Source organism: Gouania willdenowi, chromosome 6 (genome assembly GCF_900634775.1).
Source record: "Gouania willdenowi chromosome 6, fGouWil2.1, whole genome shotgun sequence".
NCBI lineage: Eukaryota > Metazoa > Chordata > Actinopteri > Blenniiformes > Gobiesocidae > Gouania > Gouania willdenowi.
In genome coordinates, this window is record NC_041049.1 from 47,587,896 (window position 1) to 47,607,478 (window position 19,583).

Sequence of the window (19,583 nt, forward strand, 5' to 3'; positions counted from 1 at the left end):
TCCGTGCAAATCTTTTGAGTAGCCTTATGTGTCAGACACCTGCAAAAACTGGGACCATCCTTCTTATTTTTAGTCAGAAATATCTCTAAACACTTACTGTACATTAAAATGGCCTCGGTCTTGGCTTATCTTGGTCTCGACTCCCAAAAGTTTTGGTCTTGTCTTGGTCTTGTCTTGGTCTTGGTGCATTCTGGGCTTGGGAAGTCTTGGGCTATGTTCGAAATTGTATACTAGCATACTACTCATCCTAAGTTTGAAGTCAAAATTAGTATGTAATGCATTTACTTTAAATAATATGAAAAAATTGAGTCCATGATAAATTCCCGGATGTATACTATATGGGGACATCTTATAAGTGTGCACGGTGGGCACACTAATCATACTCAACCGCCCCATCATGTAAAATTGTCCTGGAACCAGCTTCAAGCTAAAAATCAAGCATCCCCCTTTCAAAACAAAAACATAACTTATTGTCTACCATTATTTAGGGTCTCTGAAAAACTATGAAATGTAAGAATGATATGTGTACAGTATACGTGAGTTTTATGGGTCAAATGACCACACGTTGATATTCTACTTGGTTCAAATGTTTTCAGAACTTTCCAAGGTAGAGAATCAACAAAGATATTTAGTCTCAGTGTGCTTCCGGTTTTTGTCGTTGTCGGTTCGAAATGCATCTTGGGAAACTTGGAGGTATACTTCAGTGGAAACGGTCATCATCCTAATCATACTTATAGTAGTAGACAGTATACACTCATTGAGTCTGTAGTGTATAGAACATAGTGTGCAATTTTGAACACAGTCTTGGTCTCAGATACTGTGTTCTTGAGCACAACATAACTTCTTTGTATCTTTTTAATAATACCTGAAATCATTTCACTTTTCAGACGTCTTTTCTTGTGTCTAACTGTGATTTTGTTTGAAAAATATCAATGTGTTATAGCCAAGACGTGAGCTCTAGTGCTAACTAGATGACACTGGGCACTAATGGCCTGCAGGCGAATCATTCAGTCACTGTGTGTGTCTTGGGAGATTAGACTTGTGGCCTCCTTAGGGTTGATCAATGGTAGAATCCATAGAAAGTCAACTGCTTGATTTGCTCTTTTGGTTTCAGAGTTCACCCTTTTCTTTTCCATCTTATGCAAATTGAAACATCAACAATGTAGAATAAAGGAATCGACTTATGAATGGTCTCCCTAACACATCGTACAGTTATGAATAGCGATGTGGTTTAATGCATTGATCTACCACAGTGGCACCACTTTTATATTATAGCAATGATAAACCTTATGGTTCCGACTGGTCAGTCTTCTTTTGTTCTAATATAATCATAAAATATGATGAACAGCTTTGGAATCTGCTGCATCATCTTTTCTCCCACGGACTAAATTAATTGTTCTTCTCTTCATGCCCCTGCAGCTAAGGTGAGGTCTAAGTGTGCTCCTACGTTCTTCGCCTGTGCCAACGGCGTTCACTGCATCATTGGACGCTTCCGCTGTAATGGCTTCAGAGACTGTCCTGATGGCAGCGACGAAGACAACTGCAGTAAGTCTCACGCAGGATAACATTGTGTTTATCGCTATGGTCACATGAATTCATCATTTGTATCAGGATCTGCTGTCCTCCAGTTGTTTATACTCACTAATAGATGAGCGCTTAAAACTAGTGTGTGAAGGTGAAGTTGTAAATATTGCAGCATGTGTTTCATTTTTTATGATTCCTGGTGGCCTTCTTGAAAAGTTGAAAAGGTGAGAGCAACAAAGTCTCAAACTGAAGAAGTTACAAGTTCACATGTAAAATCAAAGTACAAAAGTTCATTCATTTCATTTCATTTATTTATTTGAGCAGCATATTACAAACTTATTTGAGTTCATTTGTTAGAATTTTTGATTTTGGAAACTTAATGAAAGAAGAATCAACTGTGTAGATTTATGTATCAAATTGTATTTATAATCAGGGTAAAATAAAAATTAATAAGTAAAATAAAACATACAGTGCTCAGGCAAAAAATTAAAGATACGACTGAATAACAAGATAATCCTACGTTGTTCAAAAAGGTTAATAAAATGTATCTAGTCCTGCCCTCATTTTTGCTTTTCCTCTTTTCTCGTAAATGGATGGATGGATGGATGGATGGATAGACAGACAGATAGACATAGACAGACATTAATATAGATATAGATAGATAGAATTTAGAGCAAATAAACAATATTTAATTGAGTTCATTTGAATCAGTTGGAGCACATGTAGGAAAACAAAACAGTGGAAAACAAAATAAAGTGTATCGGGGGGAAAAAAAAGGCACATTGTACATCATTATAAGTTAATGATGTACAATGTACGTTTCTTTCTCGTATCCTCTCAGAATATAGTTTGTGAAAAATATATTTTAACTGTTTTAATGATCTGCAAGTTTTCCTTTGTTTGCTACAGCTAGAATAACTCCTTTGACTGATAAATTTACATATAATGATTCATTTTAAAGTAAATATTTAGGTATCATGAGCATGAACAAATGTAACGTTCATATTCCATTCAGCACAGTGCTTCCTGCTATTCCAAAATAGGTCATGAACTACTTAACCTTTGGCTCTTCATTGGCCTGACTCAGAATGTGTAAGTTTGGGGTATTTTTTCATAAGTAGAATACAAATTCAGCAAATTATACAAATGATTAGAATTTGTAATAAATTATATGCCTAAAAATCAAGTTTTCCCATCTATGTGACATGGAAGGAGAAACTTGACTCGTTTCTGGTGACATTCTATTAATGTTTCATCCTGAAAGACTAGCTAACAATAGCGTTGCCTTAAATTCTAATGCCATTTGCCATGAGACTGTCTGCATTGCGCATAAACAGGCAAATAGCTGAGCCACATCCACAGCACCACAAAGATTACCCTCTTATTTGGTTGTGAACTGAGGGACTACCAGTTCCATATCAATAGGAACACAGTTTGTTCTCGGATAACCTCTTCACAGCTCTCCCCGTGGGTAATGCGATTCGTGCCAATCACTCACTATTGTCAGAGGCTGTGTTGCTCCCCTGCAGGGCCTCCACTCACAACGCTAATCTCTACCCATTTAAATGGCGCTTCGCTTCAGGCTCCCAGTCGTACTATGCGCTGCCTCACCACTGGCCGTATCCACTTATAAGATAATTATGCAGCATTTATTAGAGGCAGAACAACTAAAAAACTGGAGCACGAGAGTCATTACCATTAACTTCTTTTTTTTATTATTGTGTATTAAGTCAGTGTTTAATTTCTAACTTCTTAAAAATGTGGCGCTCGCTTTGTTAATGTATCTACCACCTATCAAATTAGGAAAAGTCATGAAATTTGATGCAAAAAAAAAAAAAGTCAACTATTATTTGTTGAATGATAAACATTGAATGGGATCAAATTGACCCCAAGGACAGGAGTGATAGGAGGATAAAATAGTACAATCAAATTAAAAACCTAATAACTAACAGCAGTGTATTAAATAATGCAATACCATTTGATAAAACATTGTGATCATATACGTACTTTTGTGCTGTGCTACCACAGCAGGGAACCCTCTGGTGTGTTCTGAGGCTCGCTTCAAGTGTCGAAACGGCCGCTGCGTGGACCGAAGTTTCTTGTGCAATGGTCAGGACAACTGTCAGGACAACAGCGATGAGGAGCTGTGCCTGACCACAGCAGGTAAGACTACACACATTCACTAAGATCTGAAATAAACCAGGTGCTTCCCCAAATCCTTTGGTGGCCCTGTTTCCTCACCTGCTGTGGGGAATTGACTAAGGTTGCGGCACTAATAAGTTCACGTAAAGACGTTGTTGAGACCGCCCTATTTAATTTTAAGGAAGTAAATATACAGGTTTTAAAAGAAATATTGGATTTCAATAGCTTTCAATAGCCCATTATGGATTCATAAGATCCTAAAATCAATCATTTGATACGTCTTTTCTACCGTGTGTAATGCATTGTGTAGTGCTGTGGGCTCAATTCTTAATGTAAACATGAACAACACTTTCTACTATTTAGCATTAAATCTCTGAGAATTTCTTCCATATTACAAGTCAAATGGGCACTTTGACTGAATCAAAAATCTAATTAAATCGTGAATTGAATCGATTTGGGAAACCAGAATTGATTGATTCACAGCTCTACTTAACACCACATCATTGCTTCTCAACGTAGGCACTTGGCGCCTACACTATATGAATGTTATAAGCCTATAATGTTTTCTAGCTTCTCCTAGGAATGGTAAACATTTCGATGGCAGACTTGTACTCTGTAATTACTCTTTATCATGCCTTGTAAGGGAGATTATTACCTTTATGAACAAGTCGAGGCAGTTCTTTGGCGGCAAAATGCAATAAATGCTGTTGTTTCATTTTTTTGTTGTTTGCTCAATTCTCTGAGACAGAATGTGTCTGAATTATTTGACCCTGATCTTCACAGCAGGTGGAAAGTTTGTAGCTGATCTGATAATCACTTTATTTATTGGATGTTTTTCAGAAAGCATCACAAAAAACTGCTTCAACTTCAGTATATACAGTACATATATATAATATAAGACATTATCTAATGTGATCTCTTTTGACTTAAATGAACTTGGTCTGCTACTTTGATTTAGCGCTGAAAAGGTCTAATGTTTGACGACACTGAGCTGACTTGCACTGATGATTAAATCTGATGCCTTCCTACATTGAGCGACTCGTTCACTGGCAGCTGTTTTGCAAAGCTGTTTCTATTCTCTTGGCTCGATGGACAGCTCCTGTCAACAATAGGGCAAACAGGCCAACGTGGATGTACATCCTCCTCTAGTCAACATGGACCACTGTCAGTTATCAGTCTTTATAGAACTGTACGTCCACAAAGGAGGACAAGGCTTTTCATTAGCTCCGAAAAATATCTGCACACACTAATAAAGGGAAGCTTTAAAAGGTAAAACTTAAACATAATGTTTTTTTTGGCAGCTAAAATCACTCTGAAATTAAAAATATAATAATAATAATGTTTTCTTACCTTGTTTCAGTTAGTTTCATCAATAAAAATTAATATACGAGTCAATTTTGTACCTCCTTAACATGTTTATTTTATTGAGAGGAAGAAAGGAGGGGATCTATCTTTAAATACAAGATTTTAAAATCAATGCAGAACCACACACTGTGGCCCTTATACAGTATCTATGATCTTTGTGCTCAAATTAGCTTTTTGCTCCCATTTCACAGATTTAGAATAATATTTCTTAACACGTACAGTAACAAAATTCCAATTTTACTGTGTAGATAAGTGTTTCTCAAATGGGGGTACGTGATGGCATTACAGGGGGTACTTGAGAGAGAGAGAGTGGAAAATTGTGTCAGTCCTGGTCTCACCCCAGGCGTGAGAGGACCAGAAATGATAAAAGCTATAGGAATACATTTATTCAGGAGCTGCTAAATCATTGTTTCAACCTTGGGGACAGGACCCCATGTGGGGATGCTTGGAGTGGAAATGGGATCGCCTGAAATTTCTAAAAAATTCAAACAGATTTTTGAAAATTTGAAATTCTTATTCTTTTTTTAAATTAAAACAACGCACAATCTTAAACGACTGTATTTCTTTACTTTCACCCTGTGAAATATAAATCTAGTTCAGCTAAAATGCAGTTAAACAAAAGGAAAAAAAAAAAAAAAAGATCAAAAACAAATTCTAAAAAAAAAAAATGTCTTTGGGGTCTCCAGAAATTTTTGATATCAAATTGGGGTCACGATACAAGAAAGGGTGGGAACAGCTGCACTAAATACTGTTTCTTTTAACTTATTTACAAAATGATTTTCTTTAAAATGTTCACATCATTCATTCCATCATTATGCTCTATAGTTGTTTTTAAATAGTTTTCTAAGTCAAATGTTGTAGTCGGACAAAGGGGGTACGTGGATTCAGAAATAAAAGAAAGGGGGTACTTCAGCCAAAAAAGTTCGAGAACCACTGGTGTAGCGCTCACTCTCACGTCTGACAGGCATGTGTTACCTGTCAGCCTTACGCACAACGGCTGCAGGCGTGAAGAGCAGACTATCGTTCCTGCTTAAGTCAACATTCCTACATAAATGAACCCAAATGAAACCCACCTCGCCCTCGGACCAGTTGGTGTCGTAGATCATTAGCTACTGGGTCGTGCACCTGAGTTACGTTAAGTTAGAAAGATATTCACAGATTCCATTTTCTCACATTGATATCTAGTGATCAAAAGGTGTCATAAGTACATTATACACCTCGTTGTGCTCAGTGGAACACAGAGAACATACTACAGAGTTATTTTCTTTATCAGAAATGTCAACAACAAAACCAATATCATGTTGTCTCGTCATCTCTTCCTACTTTTACCTCTAAAAGGTTGCAGGGGATCATGTTATCATGATCGTTCACACTTTAAATGCTTATAAGAAATTTCTATCCCCATTAATATCATTACAGTAGATCAATATGTATGGGCACCCCCATTTTTTAACAAAAATTGCAATGAAATGTGCAAACTGGACCTGATATGGAGGAAACTTTGTGATTAAGGAACCAAATCTACATAACTGAGACAAATTGAATAAAGATCGGTCAATTAAGAATGGAGATTTGAATTTTCTTAATTTTGCCAATGATTACAGATAGGTTTTAATTTATTGGTCTATCGCCAATAATTAGTGATAGGGATTTTCCATTTTTTAAACTGATCTAGAATCAACACATTGATGCGGATTCCCTCCAAAAGTGAGTAGAATCTTCCGTAGTTTAAGGTGTATCTTTGGTTGAAATGTATAATCCTACTAGCAGACAAACAAATAAATGAAGGTGACAATATTGCTCTTTGGCGGAAGTGATAACTTGTTCAAAAATCTCTGTAGTACCCTGAAAACTACAGGCAATCAGTATTAATCCCCCCTCTAACTGCTACATCTGAGATATTAAGAAAAAACTTTTGCTGTTTTTTTTTTTTTTTTTATTAATTTCTATCATTTGAAATATGATAATACTGTAAATAATACTCTGTGAGGTGGACTGTAGTACCACAAGAATCATTCAGCGTGTTCATTAATTACTTCAATCATCCTTTCATTGATTTTTTTTGTTTAGAAAATAACATAATAATCAAATTACGAGGGAGTTTGATCCACGTGAAGGAAGTGAGTGCAATGGTACCGTTCCTCTCCTTTAGAGAGAACACATCTTCCGTCCAAACCGCAAAGAATTACACAACCCAGCCTTAAATAGAAGCCTGAGTGTTGTAAGGCAGCAATATTGATTGATATCAATATCAAATGCACTCCATTTTCTTAGAAGACAAGTAAACAATAACCAATCCAGTTCTGGCTATGGGCAGACAGTAAATTGGCACAAATTGGCACAGAAATGAGTAGCTACTTCTTAGCTGTTTGCTTCTTCTGATTTTATTTTACTTCAGTATTTAATGTGTAGAGCACAAGTGTTTGGCTGTGTTTGAAATGTGATACTAATGTAGTACTCATACTAAGTCTGACCTGAAAATGTTTACCGATATGTAGTGCATTCACATTGGTGTGGAAATATTGAGTTATGTGAGAAATACCCGGATGTATACTTTATCGGGACATTTTGTATGTGTGTACGGTGGGGAAACTAGTCATACTCAACCGCTCCATGATGCACTGTGAGCGTAATGTAAAATCGTCCTGGGACCGGTTTCAAGCTAAAGCTCAAACATCCCCTTTTCAAAACAAAAGCATCTCTTCTTGTCTTTCATTAGTTTTTTAAAGCTTTTTTAAATAGGTATTTTCTTTTGAAGTTAACAGGAAGTTTTGTCAGTATGAAACTTGTTTCTGCGACTTTTATGGATCAAATGACCACATGTTGATACTTGGTCACTTTCTCACTTAAAATGTGTACCAAGTTCTTTTGATGAGGTCGGGGTTCCAGAGACAGAAACACACTTGGCTTGAGGGTTTTAAAGGCTTTATTGCCCGCACACGCACACACACGCACGCACACGCACACACACGCACACGCACACACGCACACACGCACACACACACACACACACTCTGATGGTGTACTCTGTGTACAGCCTGTTCCTTGAGGCTGTCAGTCCTCCTCTCCAGCAGCTCCCCTGCAGGATATAAAGCAGGTGTGATTAATCACAATGTGCTACACCTGTGATTAATAAGCAACTGTTTCTTCCCTGAACCACATCCCACACAGCTTCTCCCTACCACGCTAACCATCCACCACAAAATGCTTTCAGAACTTTCAAAGGTGGAGAATCAAAGGCGATATTTAGCCTCAGTGTGCTTCAGGCTTTCGTCATTGTAAGTTCAAAATGCATCTTGGGAAACTTGGACGTATCATCCTAATCATTCTAACCATACTTATAGTATATAGTAGACACTATATACTCATTGAGCCATTTCAGACATAGCCTTTGTTTCTACATTTCTGAATTGAACACACATGCACACATTCACATTACAGTGTGCCTGTCACTGTCTCATTATGCTTCTTCCATCTTTCACATCTTACAGCTGTTTTAAGTCCGATTGCAGCCTCTGAAGGTTCATGACAGTGTTTATTGACTGCTCTATCCCACCATTGAGGTGTCAGACAAAACTATTTTGCAGAAGTAACACTACTCTCTGAAAGCTTTCCCCAAATGCTTTCAGTCTTTATTTATAGTATGGAGCAAAATAAAATCACAAAGCTGCCTATACATTATGTGTATATATTTTTTTTTGCTTTAGAGGTAATTACATTTTATAACAGCAGAAAGCTGGTAAAATATCAGCCCCTGCAAAGCCTTCAATAAATGCATGGGTGCAATCTTTGCCCTGTGAGATTGGAGAAGTGGGATGCAACCACTGCAGTGGCTATATATCATGGAGCCAAATTGAAATGTGCACCACATAAACATAATAAAGTGAGCCAAGAATTGAGTCGCAGGAGACAATGAATGGCAATGCTCAGGAGGATGGAGGTGAGCAAAGGGAGGCAGGTGATTTTGGAGTGGCGGGGAAAAGGGCAGGGATTTAATAGCATGGGAAGAGGATGAGAGCAGCATCCATCTCCAGTCCAGCCCTGAGGCAGAGCGGTGGAACTTAGGAAAACAGAGATGACATGAAAGTTGGTTTTGTAAAGCACGGCTTCATTTTTACATCAACTTCTTCCAGTCGGTTTGCAGCAAAAGGATACAAAGACTAGCGAGCGTGCACATGTTTGCCTCTGCAACGAATCGCCGTTGAACCACCGCCGTAGGGTAGTTTGAGAGCAAGAAAGCCACTCAACATATCCAAAGAAACATGTGCATGGATGCGTTTATGCAGAACCACACAATCAGGAACAGCGTCACGGTGAATCTGCAATTGTTCTGCGTACTGGACTGTACAAAATAACTGGGTAGCTTCCAAATATAACTGTCTGATATTCACAGCAGAATTAAGTTTTGAAAAAGCACAATGACTTTGATGAAGAAACTGGAGTGTTTAAAAGGATTCCCCTCAGAGCATCATAAGTAGAGTAAATGATTTAAAATGCTCACATTAACATTTCTCATTATAATTTCATTACCCAGGCCAGCAGTATATCAACTGGTGTGGTTACAGTGGAAAAATGTAATTCCAGCAACACCTAAAAACAAAACGACCACTGTGTTGCACATTTTGGTAAAAAAGAGAATAAGTATAGTGATGCATGTGAAGGTGAAAAGAAAGAGCCAGGGGATTATAGGATGGCTTCAAAGACTTTGTGTGTTTTTGAAGATAAACTATGGTTTGTGTAGTCATCGACTACAAAGGACTGTTTGGTTACTATGTTGTTTTTATGTTTAAAAACAGTGTGAACTGCTCTAATGCTAATGTCCTACATACTCATCATATGACCCTTTTTTCTACTGATCCTCTTCTCACAATTCCATTTATTTGTAATTCAGCGCAAAAAAGTGAATAAACTAAACACAAAATAACTGCTGCCTTTGATGTTTATTGAAAACCCCACAACCTCCGGAGCTTTTACTTAAATGAAAGGGCATATCATCAATTTAAATTAATTCTAACCAAATGGATTTAGCAACTGACATTTACTGCCCACCATGGAAGTCATTTACATATAATTTACATGACAATGCAATGTACCGCAAGGTAAGGCTAATTTATTTGTGTCGCGCATTTCATACACAAGGCAATTCAATGATTTTATGTGATTAAAAGTACAACATTAAAGGTATTGTGGACGATGTTTAAAAAAGAAACGCCCTCTCCACATTTTGAAAAAAAACGCGCATGACGCGCAAAACGAGAGCATTTAACTTGGATTGAAAAGTGTTCACATTGGATGTCACCATGTTTACTGTGAACTCTGGGCTCCACTATCTGACCTGTGTCCATAGATCTGAGAGGCCTGCTGGGTTCATACCTGATGTATTCTGGACCCAAACCCATTCACAGAGTTATACACCAGAACAAAAGATTCTATAAAATGTGGTGAATGCAGTAAATCTTTAAAACTGCGAGATCTGTTTTCACAGTTTAGATGTGTGAACTCCTGCTTTAACACCTCAGACTTCTCCTTGGTGACATAATTTACTTCAAAATACAATACAACACTCCTCACATTTGCGTGGTCATAAACAATGTGTAAGATTTTGTCGGCCATGTCTTGTACTATACCATTTCAGGAGGAAAGCAGAGTAATTTCAACAACTTATTTGCCAGGCAGGCAGTTGACAGTCAAAACATGTGAGAAGATCAAAGTAAATTTCCTTGAAAACAGTTGTCTTCATAAATGAAACCTTAACAAATTATTAAAAAAAGAACTTGCTGGAATTATTACGCGGAAGTCAAGAACACATCAAAGCGATCATCAGATGGCCCTGAAGAAGACTGGCAGTTGACAGTCGAAACATGTCTGGAGATCAAAGTAAATTTCCTGAAAAAAACGGTTTTCTGAATAAATTAAACATATTATAGGAAAGAAAAGCACTTTCACATTTCTACTGAACATCTATATTATTTATGGTAAACGATAAGAATATTTTTTTTTACCTCAGGAGTTTGTTCTGTCAGCTTTACGTGGAGGAAAATACACACCGAGGGAGGGGTTGGTCTTTGTTTACACAGTCCTCATTGTGTGAAATGGTTTGCATATTTTGTTGTTGGAAGTTCCTCAACCAATCAAATCCTTCACATTGTCCAGTGAAGTAGAGGACACAGATCTGTTTAATGACCCTTTAAAAAGTAATCCCTACCCTGCAAGTCTTGTTAAAACCTTTAAGGTCAGAATGAGACACAGTTTGCCAAGCAGACACGCAACACCAGTGAGTTACACGAGTACACTGTCAAATTGCGAGCAGCTGACATTATCCCTGACCTTGGCTGGTTTATAAAAAAATAAAAAAAGAATCCTGACTTAAGAGGAGAAGACTGACATTTAACTGTTGTTAAATGTCCTTTATGATTGTACTTTAACAATGCACTTCTTGAGCTCCACTTTAATGAGTACAAGCCGGCTCTATCCCTACTGACAATACAATAAGCAGTTTTAACTTTCTGCTCTACTCACTCTCTGAGAAGTCAAATCCCTCATTTTAAACTCCAGGGATGCTCACCTCCCACAGAGAGTAATCTGCAGCTTTCTACTGCTTATGTCCCCCTCAGGCTTTGTAAGAAGTCCTCAGTAGCATTATGTTTAAAATAACAATCAAAAAAACAAAAACTTTTATTTTTGAATTACGAAGCTACATCTTCATGTTGATTGCTTACAGATTTGGACCTCCAATAACAAAGATGCTAAGGCTTCAAGTAAAAACACATATGCATCCATCTAAGGCAGGGGTTCTCAACTTTGGGGTCAGGACCCCATTTGGGGGTGTGAGATACTGGGAGGGGGTTGCCAGATGCCTTCAAGAAATTAAGTATTTATTGTAACAATTTGAGCCCATTTTTGCTTTTTTCTGTAACTCCATCAGACTTGCCATATTTTAACCTATTTTCATCACTTTTCCTTGCCACAATTTTGCTCCTTTTAATGCATTTTTGCTGCATTACTCCCATTTCTGCCACTTCGCCATCAAATTTCAATACCTTTTCTGCACATTTTTTCCAAGACATTTTCGGTACTCATAAACCCTTTCCGCCACTTTTCCCACATAATGTCGCACAGAAGAAATGGTGCATGCGGCAATGAATGCAGAGAAAATGCTTGGAGACAACCACAGGAGAGGAGAGTCACTGTGATAAAGCTCAAGAACTTCAATGCACTTTGTGTTTTAATTCAAGAACATATTTCATTTGACTATTTCAGCAGCCCAGTTAGTTATAGGCCAATGTCCAATATTATTTCATGTATGAGTGGGATAAAGTTAAACATTTTATTTTGTGCGTAGTTGGAATGTCAGTGCAAAATAAACAATAGGAATAGGCAAACCTTTCACATCTTTTTTTCCCACACAAATGATCTTAGTAGACCTTTAGGCCTCATAGATCAATAAAAATCTATGATAATAAAGACACTATGTATGTCTTTATCTGCTAACAAAAATATCGTCTCCAGCAGCTTTGAGGTGACATGGTAATCCATGTGCAATTATTCCATCAGAGATATGTGTGACACTGAGACTTTGGTCGATTCATGGCCTTCATCGTTCGCACACAGAAAGCTGGCAGAAAGAGAAACAAGTGGGAGGGCGCTGAATAACGGTGTGGGAGAATATAATGGCAGCAGACTGAGGTGTGGGAGTGGAATGTAATGGTGCCAGTTTATCAGAGCCAAGGCCCAGTTGACAGACACAAATGAGGGAGGTTGCACATGTCACCACCCATGGACTGGAACATTGCAAAAGTTTTAAGGTTCTGTGCTGCCTCAGGCATGTGTGTCCACAAAGCAGAGTGTCTCAGACGGTCCACGCAGTTGGCAAGATGATGTGTTACTGCGGGAGATGTGGAACTGGGCAGGTGTTGATTCTACGTAATTCAAAGATTTTGTTTTATCTCCCCATGAAGGGAAAAAAATACAATTTTTTGTGAGTGTGTTTTAGTTTAGTTTACTGTAATTTATTTGAGCAATATATATTAGTATTTTTTACAAAACACAAGAAACACAAGTAAGCTCAAAAGGAGTAGACAGAAGCAAGGACGCGTATAGTGCCTACCCCCCATTCAATTATCATAACGTACAAATAGCAACTGAAAGGTATAGTGGGCAATGTTTTTTTGGCTTCTAATTCCAGGTGGATCATTTTAACTATTGGTCCTCCTAGTTGTCAATCATTCTGGTGATATGTTTACATAAGGACGTCGTACATGCTCGTGCCTGGTGTGCACTGAGTCCTTTGAAAATGGATTTTCACTTATCGGTGGCAAGTCTGACTAAGTGGGAAAAGGCCAAATCTTCTTTTGGAAGGTAAGCTTGCATCAGTGATGCCAACTCCAACTTGGAAACAGAGCTGTGCAGGAGGAAAACTAGGCTCGTGTACGCTCTATTGTGCACATAGGTGTTAATAAATCCTTTTGATAGTCCCTGTGAGGGTAATACAAGTGTTTATGGGGTGATTGGGGGTCTTTCATGCCCCCCTGCTGTCTCTGGCTAGAAAACCGCGCTTGTAACTTTTCCTGCCTCCGACCCGGTGGCAAGACGTACTACTTTACGGCAACCCAATACAAACTAATGCTAGATTATGACCAGCCCCTTGGCTGCACACGGTTGTCTACAAATTAACTTTTCTCAAACTTATATCATGGTGAGGCCAGCAAAATAATGGCAGCGAAGACCTTTGTCCGAGGAATGGAGCAAGTCCATGCTGTGACAGCTCTGCAGCAACACACAGCAATCACACACACATTGTCGTTACGCCGCCGCAACGACAGTGTGTGTGGTTGTGCAGCAGGCATGCACACACACTCGCAACCCAGCACTCCATCAGGCAGCACACACACAAATATCCATCCATCTATCTTAACTATCCATCCATCCATTTTCAGAGCCGCTTTGTCAGCACACAAACAAACACATCACACACATTTCCACACTCCCTTCCGTATTACTCCCACATCATTCATTTATTTTACTTGTCTCTCTTCCTCATACTGTTCACATGGTCACGTGGGACTATATGTGTGAAAGCACCGATAGTGTCACTGTTGTATTAGGATTTTTCAGTGATCGGTTGCTACCGTCTTGGGAGAGCAAAGGTGCGCATGTAGCTGTGGGGCGGGGCAGGCGGCGGGGGGTGCGGAGTGTTTACGACAGTGACATAACCAAAAGGGACCATTAGGGGGAGCGCTAAGCGCAAGTTACTTAGTTCTACTTTATGTACATTTTGACATCAAACAGAATTATCACAATCTACATACATTTATACATACATTATATTGGTGTTTATGATATATGATATGTTACAGGGTTATCCACAGTTAAAAAAGAGCAATGGTTTAATGTAATTTGTCGTTTTTAATTTCTGTAGACTCGCAGCTCTCTTCACGTTTTAATCTGAACTGTTCCATAGGTTGACACGTTTTTGTGTGATATATTGACTCTCCAGGGTAGTACGAGCATACTGTACCTTCAGATTAGGCCCCTCCCCTTAGGTATTATCTTCCCTCTCTATTAGCAAACTTTTGTTGAATGTTTAGAGGGCGTTGGTTATTTATGGCTTTATATATTAATGACAAATTTCATTTTTATTAAGTCATCAAGTTTTAGTGTTAGAATATAAATATAATTATAAAGTAATGAAAAAAAATAAGAACAATGAGTGGGTATGGTCCCTATATACGTTGTGCACAATTTCGAATGGCCTTTTTTTTTTCTTTAAGTCTATATAAGCCTTGCAGATGACTGCTATAGGTATTGCCCCATACTTCCAAGCAATAGTTGATATGAGGTAGGATTAGAGAACATTACTAGATGAAGAGAGCTTTTTGGTTCCTACCCATTATAGCAACATTTTTGGCTACTTTACAGCATATACTATTTATTTGTGATTTCCAGCTAACATTGTGGCTGAGGATCACACCTAGAGTAGTATACTCTTTAACTCTTTCAATGTGGATTAAACTAAAGTGTTTTTATTCCCATTCCAATGCCACTCATCAAGGTTAAGTGTTTGTCATTCAGTGATTTCAGGGCCCTGCTGCCTTGGGCAATGGCTGCGACAGAGGGCCTCACACTGGGGACCAGACTCTGAATGATTCATCCTCGTCCTGGAATCAGGACGACTCAGCCGTTACTGTTTAGTCTCCCGTTGACTAACAGCCCATCCCTCGTAAAACCTGTCCTCATTCAGTCGCCATGGCGATAGTGGTCAAGCGACGACCTCCACCTACAGACAAGTGGAGGAACTTCAATTCAAACAATAGACCCACTGTTGAGTATATTGAGCTTTTGTTTAAAAGAAGAACATCATGGAAAACACTGGCATGGTCTGTTACAAAATAGTGGGTATTTTTGTCATTGTTTTGTTATATTATTGTATAATATTATATTACAGCAGATTTAATTAAGATTAAGACTAAAAACAATATTAATTATCCCTCTGTTTGGGCTCAAAAGCCTTTCATTTAGTTAGAAATTGTTTATTATGGCTGCAATAAACAATTTTTTTAGTAATTGATTATGTTTTAAGCATATAATCACACATTTTGCAATCTTTATTATTCTTGATCTTGTTCCACAACTAACAAATTTACGTGATACAGAAATCCGCATGAGCTTTTTTTATTGCACAAAATTATTAAACATACAACAATCCAACAAAGTTATTTCATATGGCTTTAAATAAAGGCCTAATAAACTGCATTGCTTCAATAAACACAACCATAGTGTTTCACTAAACCGTTCATGATGTTCTAACTAGAGGTAAAACTCAACTTTTTTTAACCAATATTCAACAATGAAAAAAATACAATTTGACATTAAAATGAAAATAAAAGAAACATCTTACATTTGACATTTTTAAATTTAATATTTCATCAATAATTTCAACAGTTTCCTTTTTCTATGTACTTTTTTTTATTGTTATTCATATATCAACATATAAAACCTTATGTTGTGAAATGCTTGAAATAACAGAGAGTACATGTGACTTTATGCCTCGGAGCCAAACAGCTGAACCGTTCCTTGGTAAATGTCCACGTCACTGAAGCTGAAACACATCCATAGGGTTGTCTTTATTTAGTATATAGTGGTCCCACACTTTAAACGCTTGCTGTCTTTTTTTCTTTCGGTCATCTTTTGTTGATAGTTTGGCCACACTATACTGACTACTTTATTATTCTTTAGGTAATTAGGCAGCAGTTTAAAGGGGACATATTATGCTATTTTTCACCCATCTCTATTTGTTCTAAGATCCTCAAAAACATAGTATTTGAGGTTTATTTTCCCAAACTCGCCTGTTTTCCAGAGTTTTAGCCTCTGAAAAGTCACTTTCTAAGCAGTTCTGAAATCGGGCCGTTTTGGGGCCTACTTTTGCATATTCATGAGTGGGCGTGTCTAAAGACGCTCACTCACTTCATGTCTCGCTCTTGTACGTGTGATCAGTGATCACTAAAGCGATTTTTTTTTTTGCTATCCACACACATTGTTTTCAGTCAAAAAACTGCACATTACAGTAAAACACTAAGTGAGTCCGTCTCAGCGCTTAGGGTCTCACAGCAGCAGCAGCCATTCAAACTCTCACTGGAGTCTTAAGCTGCTAAGTCTCTTTTTCCTCCTCTGCTCTTCTAACTACATGAATAGTGCATTTAAGGTGATAATCATTTGTTTTCTCCAACCGCTGCATCGCATTGTGTCACAAACACATCAGATCAGAAATAAGAAGCTATATAACAGGTTCGCCAATGCTCCGAACCACAAGAGTGGAGTACACCTCCGCATGAACAAATAGTGCTAACACTACAGTGTACGTTCACTGTGGAGGCGCGGCACCGGCAGCAGGTAAGTTCTGTATTTAGTTTTAGCTATCACTCCTTTGCTCGCGAGACATACAATTGCGGACTTTCGGAAAAGTTTTCATCAGGTTAGGGGTGGAGATACCAGCGGAGGGGAGGGTATTTTCTTTCTTGATTTCATTTGTGACATCATAAATGTTAAAAATTTGAAACAGAGCAATTTTCTCTGTGTTGTAAGACTTACACAGACCACAAACAAACGACTGTATGGATTTATTTCATATTTTCTGTGCCATGTGGACATTCATGTTACCTCATTTGTGTTCAAAAAGACTGCAAAAAACTGATTTTACATAATTTGTCCCCTTTAATAATAGAAGTAAAGGCACTAATACTTCATGAAAATCAGACACAGCGTTTCCGGTAACACTAATTAAACCATGCATCGACTAAGATCATTTGTATTTACTCATTTTTTTTATCGGTTTAAACAGTTTAATTGATGAATCATTTTAATGTTATTCTTAATGTTTATACATTTACATATTTATTACAAATAATCAGACAATGTTTGCTATTATCTTAGTAATTTTGTATGGTCACGATGACTGAAAAGTGACATACAAAGACCCATAAATAACCACAAGGAGCAAAGTTTACAGTTGAAGCTTCCAGATTAGCAGGTAAAGCCATAATGCACCAGACAATTTGTAGACAACAACTGAACAACATCCTCTAATGGATGGAGTAAGGGATATATGGTGGGACACAAGGGACCAAGTAAAGAGTCAGAGTGAAGTTTTATTTCCTAATTATTGATTAAGAATGAAATGCCAGATGGAGCAGGTTTATGGCTAGAAATAAACTTTCACATAGTGTTTGTTGAGTTAATAGCATGGGATAACATTTCAACAGACGTGAGCATTACCACCAGTATAGATAAATACATACATACATATTTGTTTGCTAATTTACTGATGCTGCAGCTAATGTCATGTTTTTCAATGAGTAATTGGTTTAGAAAGTAGATCAAAATGTATTTAAGGAACCTTTGGGATGGTTCTAAAAAAAGAGGATGTGGAAATATGTTCAAGAGATTTTCCATCCAATGGGAAATCGTACTTTGCAAAGTAGAAAATCTGGGTTATTACTCTCGGGCATTAAAACCATTGTTGTACGTGAGCAGTTTGTTTTCAGAACCAATGTAAATGTGCAAGCTTTAAAACTTGCCGCAATGAAGTGGCAGTGGAATCACAATATTTTGTATTGTATTGATTAAACAGGCAGGATCAGTTCATCTACAAAGAAGTGAGGAAAAAGAGGATTGTTTCAATTTTCTTTAACATACATTCATCTGTGTTTGCAGTTCTGAGTCTGAACTACTGTAATAAAATCCCCAGGTGTTGAAAAGGAATGAAAAAACAAAGACAACTCACCATTTCATGCGTCTGTGAGCTTCACATTTACCTTAGTCTTTCAACCTCGGCCTCAACTGCTGTATTTCCCTGCTACACTGACACTTTGTGTAAAAGACCTGCCCTTTGCTGGCCCCTCTGTCCACACGCAGCAAAAGAGGAGCAGAGTTCCTTGAAATAATGTGTATAACTGTAGTAGTTTTCCCTTTTTTTCCGAGCTTCTGAATCCTAGAATAACTTTCACAACTTAATCCTTCTTTGTTATAAATTCCCAGCTTATTTTTTTACAATCTGAATTTAGGCAGAAAAGTCTAATATATTTCCTGAGTAGTAATGAAATTCAGAAGTTACACCTAAGATGTGTTACTTTACCGATGCAATGTGTTTTTCATGTATTTTTCCTTTATTTCGTCAAATAAGAACTTTGTACATCTATTTAAAAACTTTTCAGCAACTTCATACAGAACATTAGTTCTTACTAGTACAGTGTCCATCTGAAGTTTATATTCATATAGTGGGAGCTTAAGTAGAGTTGTCAATTATGGCCAAATGAGTATGTGTTTGAAGGTTAGATGTACAACGAGGTGTACATACTCTGTACTCTGTAGTGTTATAAAGGGGTTTTATTTGCGGGTGCAAAGTAAAATAGCGTGCGCAATTTCTCTGGTTTAATTCTATGGGACATGCACACGATAAACTGGTAAATAAAGTTTGCACCAATGTTCGCTGGACTTAAGCAAATGGATAATAAATGTCCCGGAGCATCCCCTCTAATTAGACCTTCCTTTGGCAAGGAAAAACTCCAAAAACCCTGTGGGAAAATTAATTACACACAAACATGTCATGTATATCCAACATACTACCATAGTGAAGAAACACAAAATAGAGCGCGCAGTGTAACAGCCTTGCGCGCTTCCCCACATGCTTTTGTTTTGCTTTTCCTTATTTGCGTAAAGTGCACATTAGGTTATAAACACGTGGTGAAAATATCAGCGTTTATAATCTTTCCCTACTACGTTATAGTAGTAGTAGTAGTAATAGTAGTACAGGGCTCTCAAGTTTTGTTTAGGTAGACTCTGATAAGACACACATTTGTACAAATAAATCTATTTAGTTAGCACTTAACATTTCTTAGTGCAGGGGTGCTTATCGTTTCTCTCACACACACACACACACACACCCGGGTCCCGTCATAACTTCCGGGTCCTGTCCGCCTGGGTGAAACAGCAAACAGTCAAACAAACATGAAAATAAATGTTTTGAAATAATGATTTTCACCCTTCCCAACCAAGCA

At 37.7% G+C, this 19,583-nt stretch overlaps 1 protein-coding gene across 2 annotated transcripts in view; it reads left to right on the forward strand.

Annotated features, from left to right (window-relative positions):
- ldlrad3 (low density lipoprotein receptor class A domain containing 3) overlaps positions 1 to 19,583 on the forward strand; it is a 119,776-nt gene that overhangs the window by 58,178 nt on the left and 42,015 nt on the right. For both annotated transcript variants that reach the window (XM_028450065.1, XM_028450064.1), the window contains exons 3-4: positions 1,420 to 1,545; positions 3,553 to 3,687. In XM_028450065.1, the coding sequence (XP_028305866.1) occupies positions 1,420 to 1,545; positions 3,553 to 3,687 (261 nt within the window). The remainder of the gene's footprint in view (positions 1 to 1,419; positions 1,546 to 3,552; positions 3,688 to 19,583) is intronic.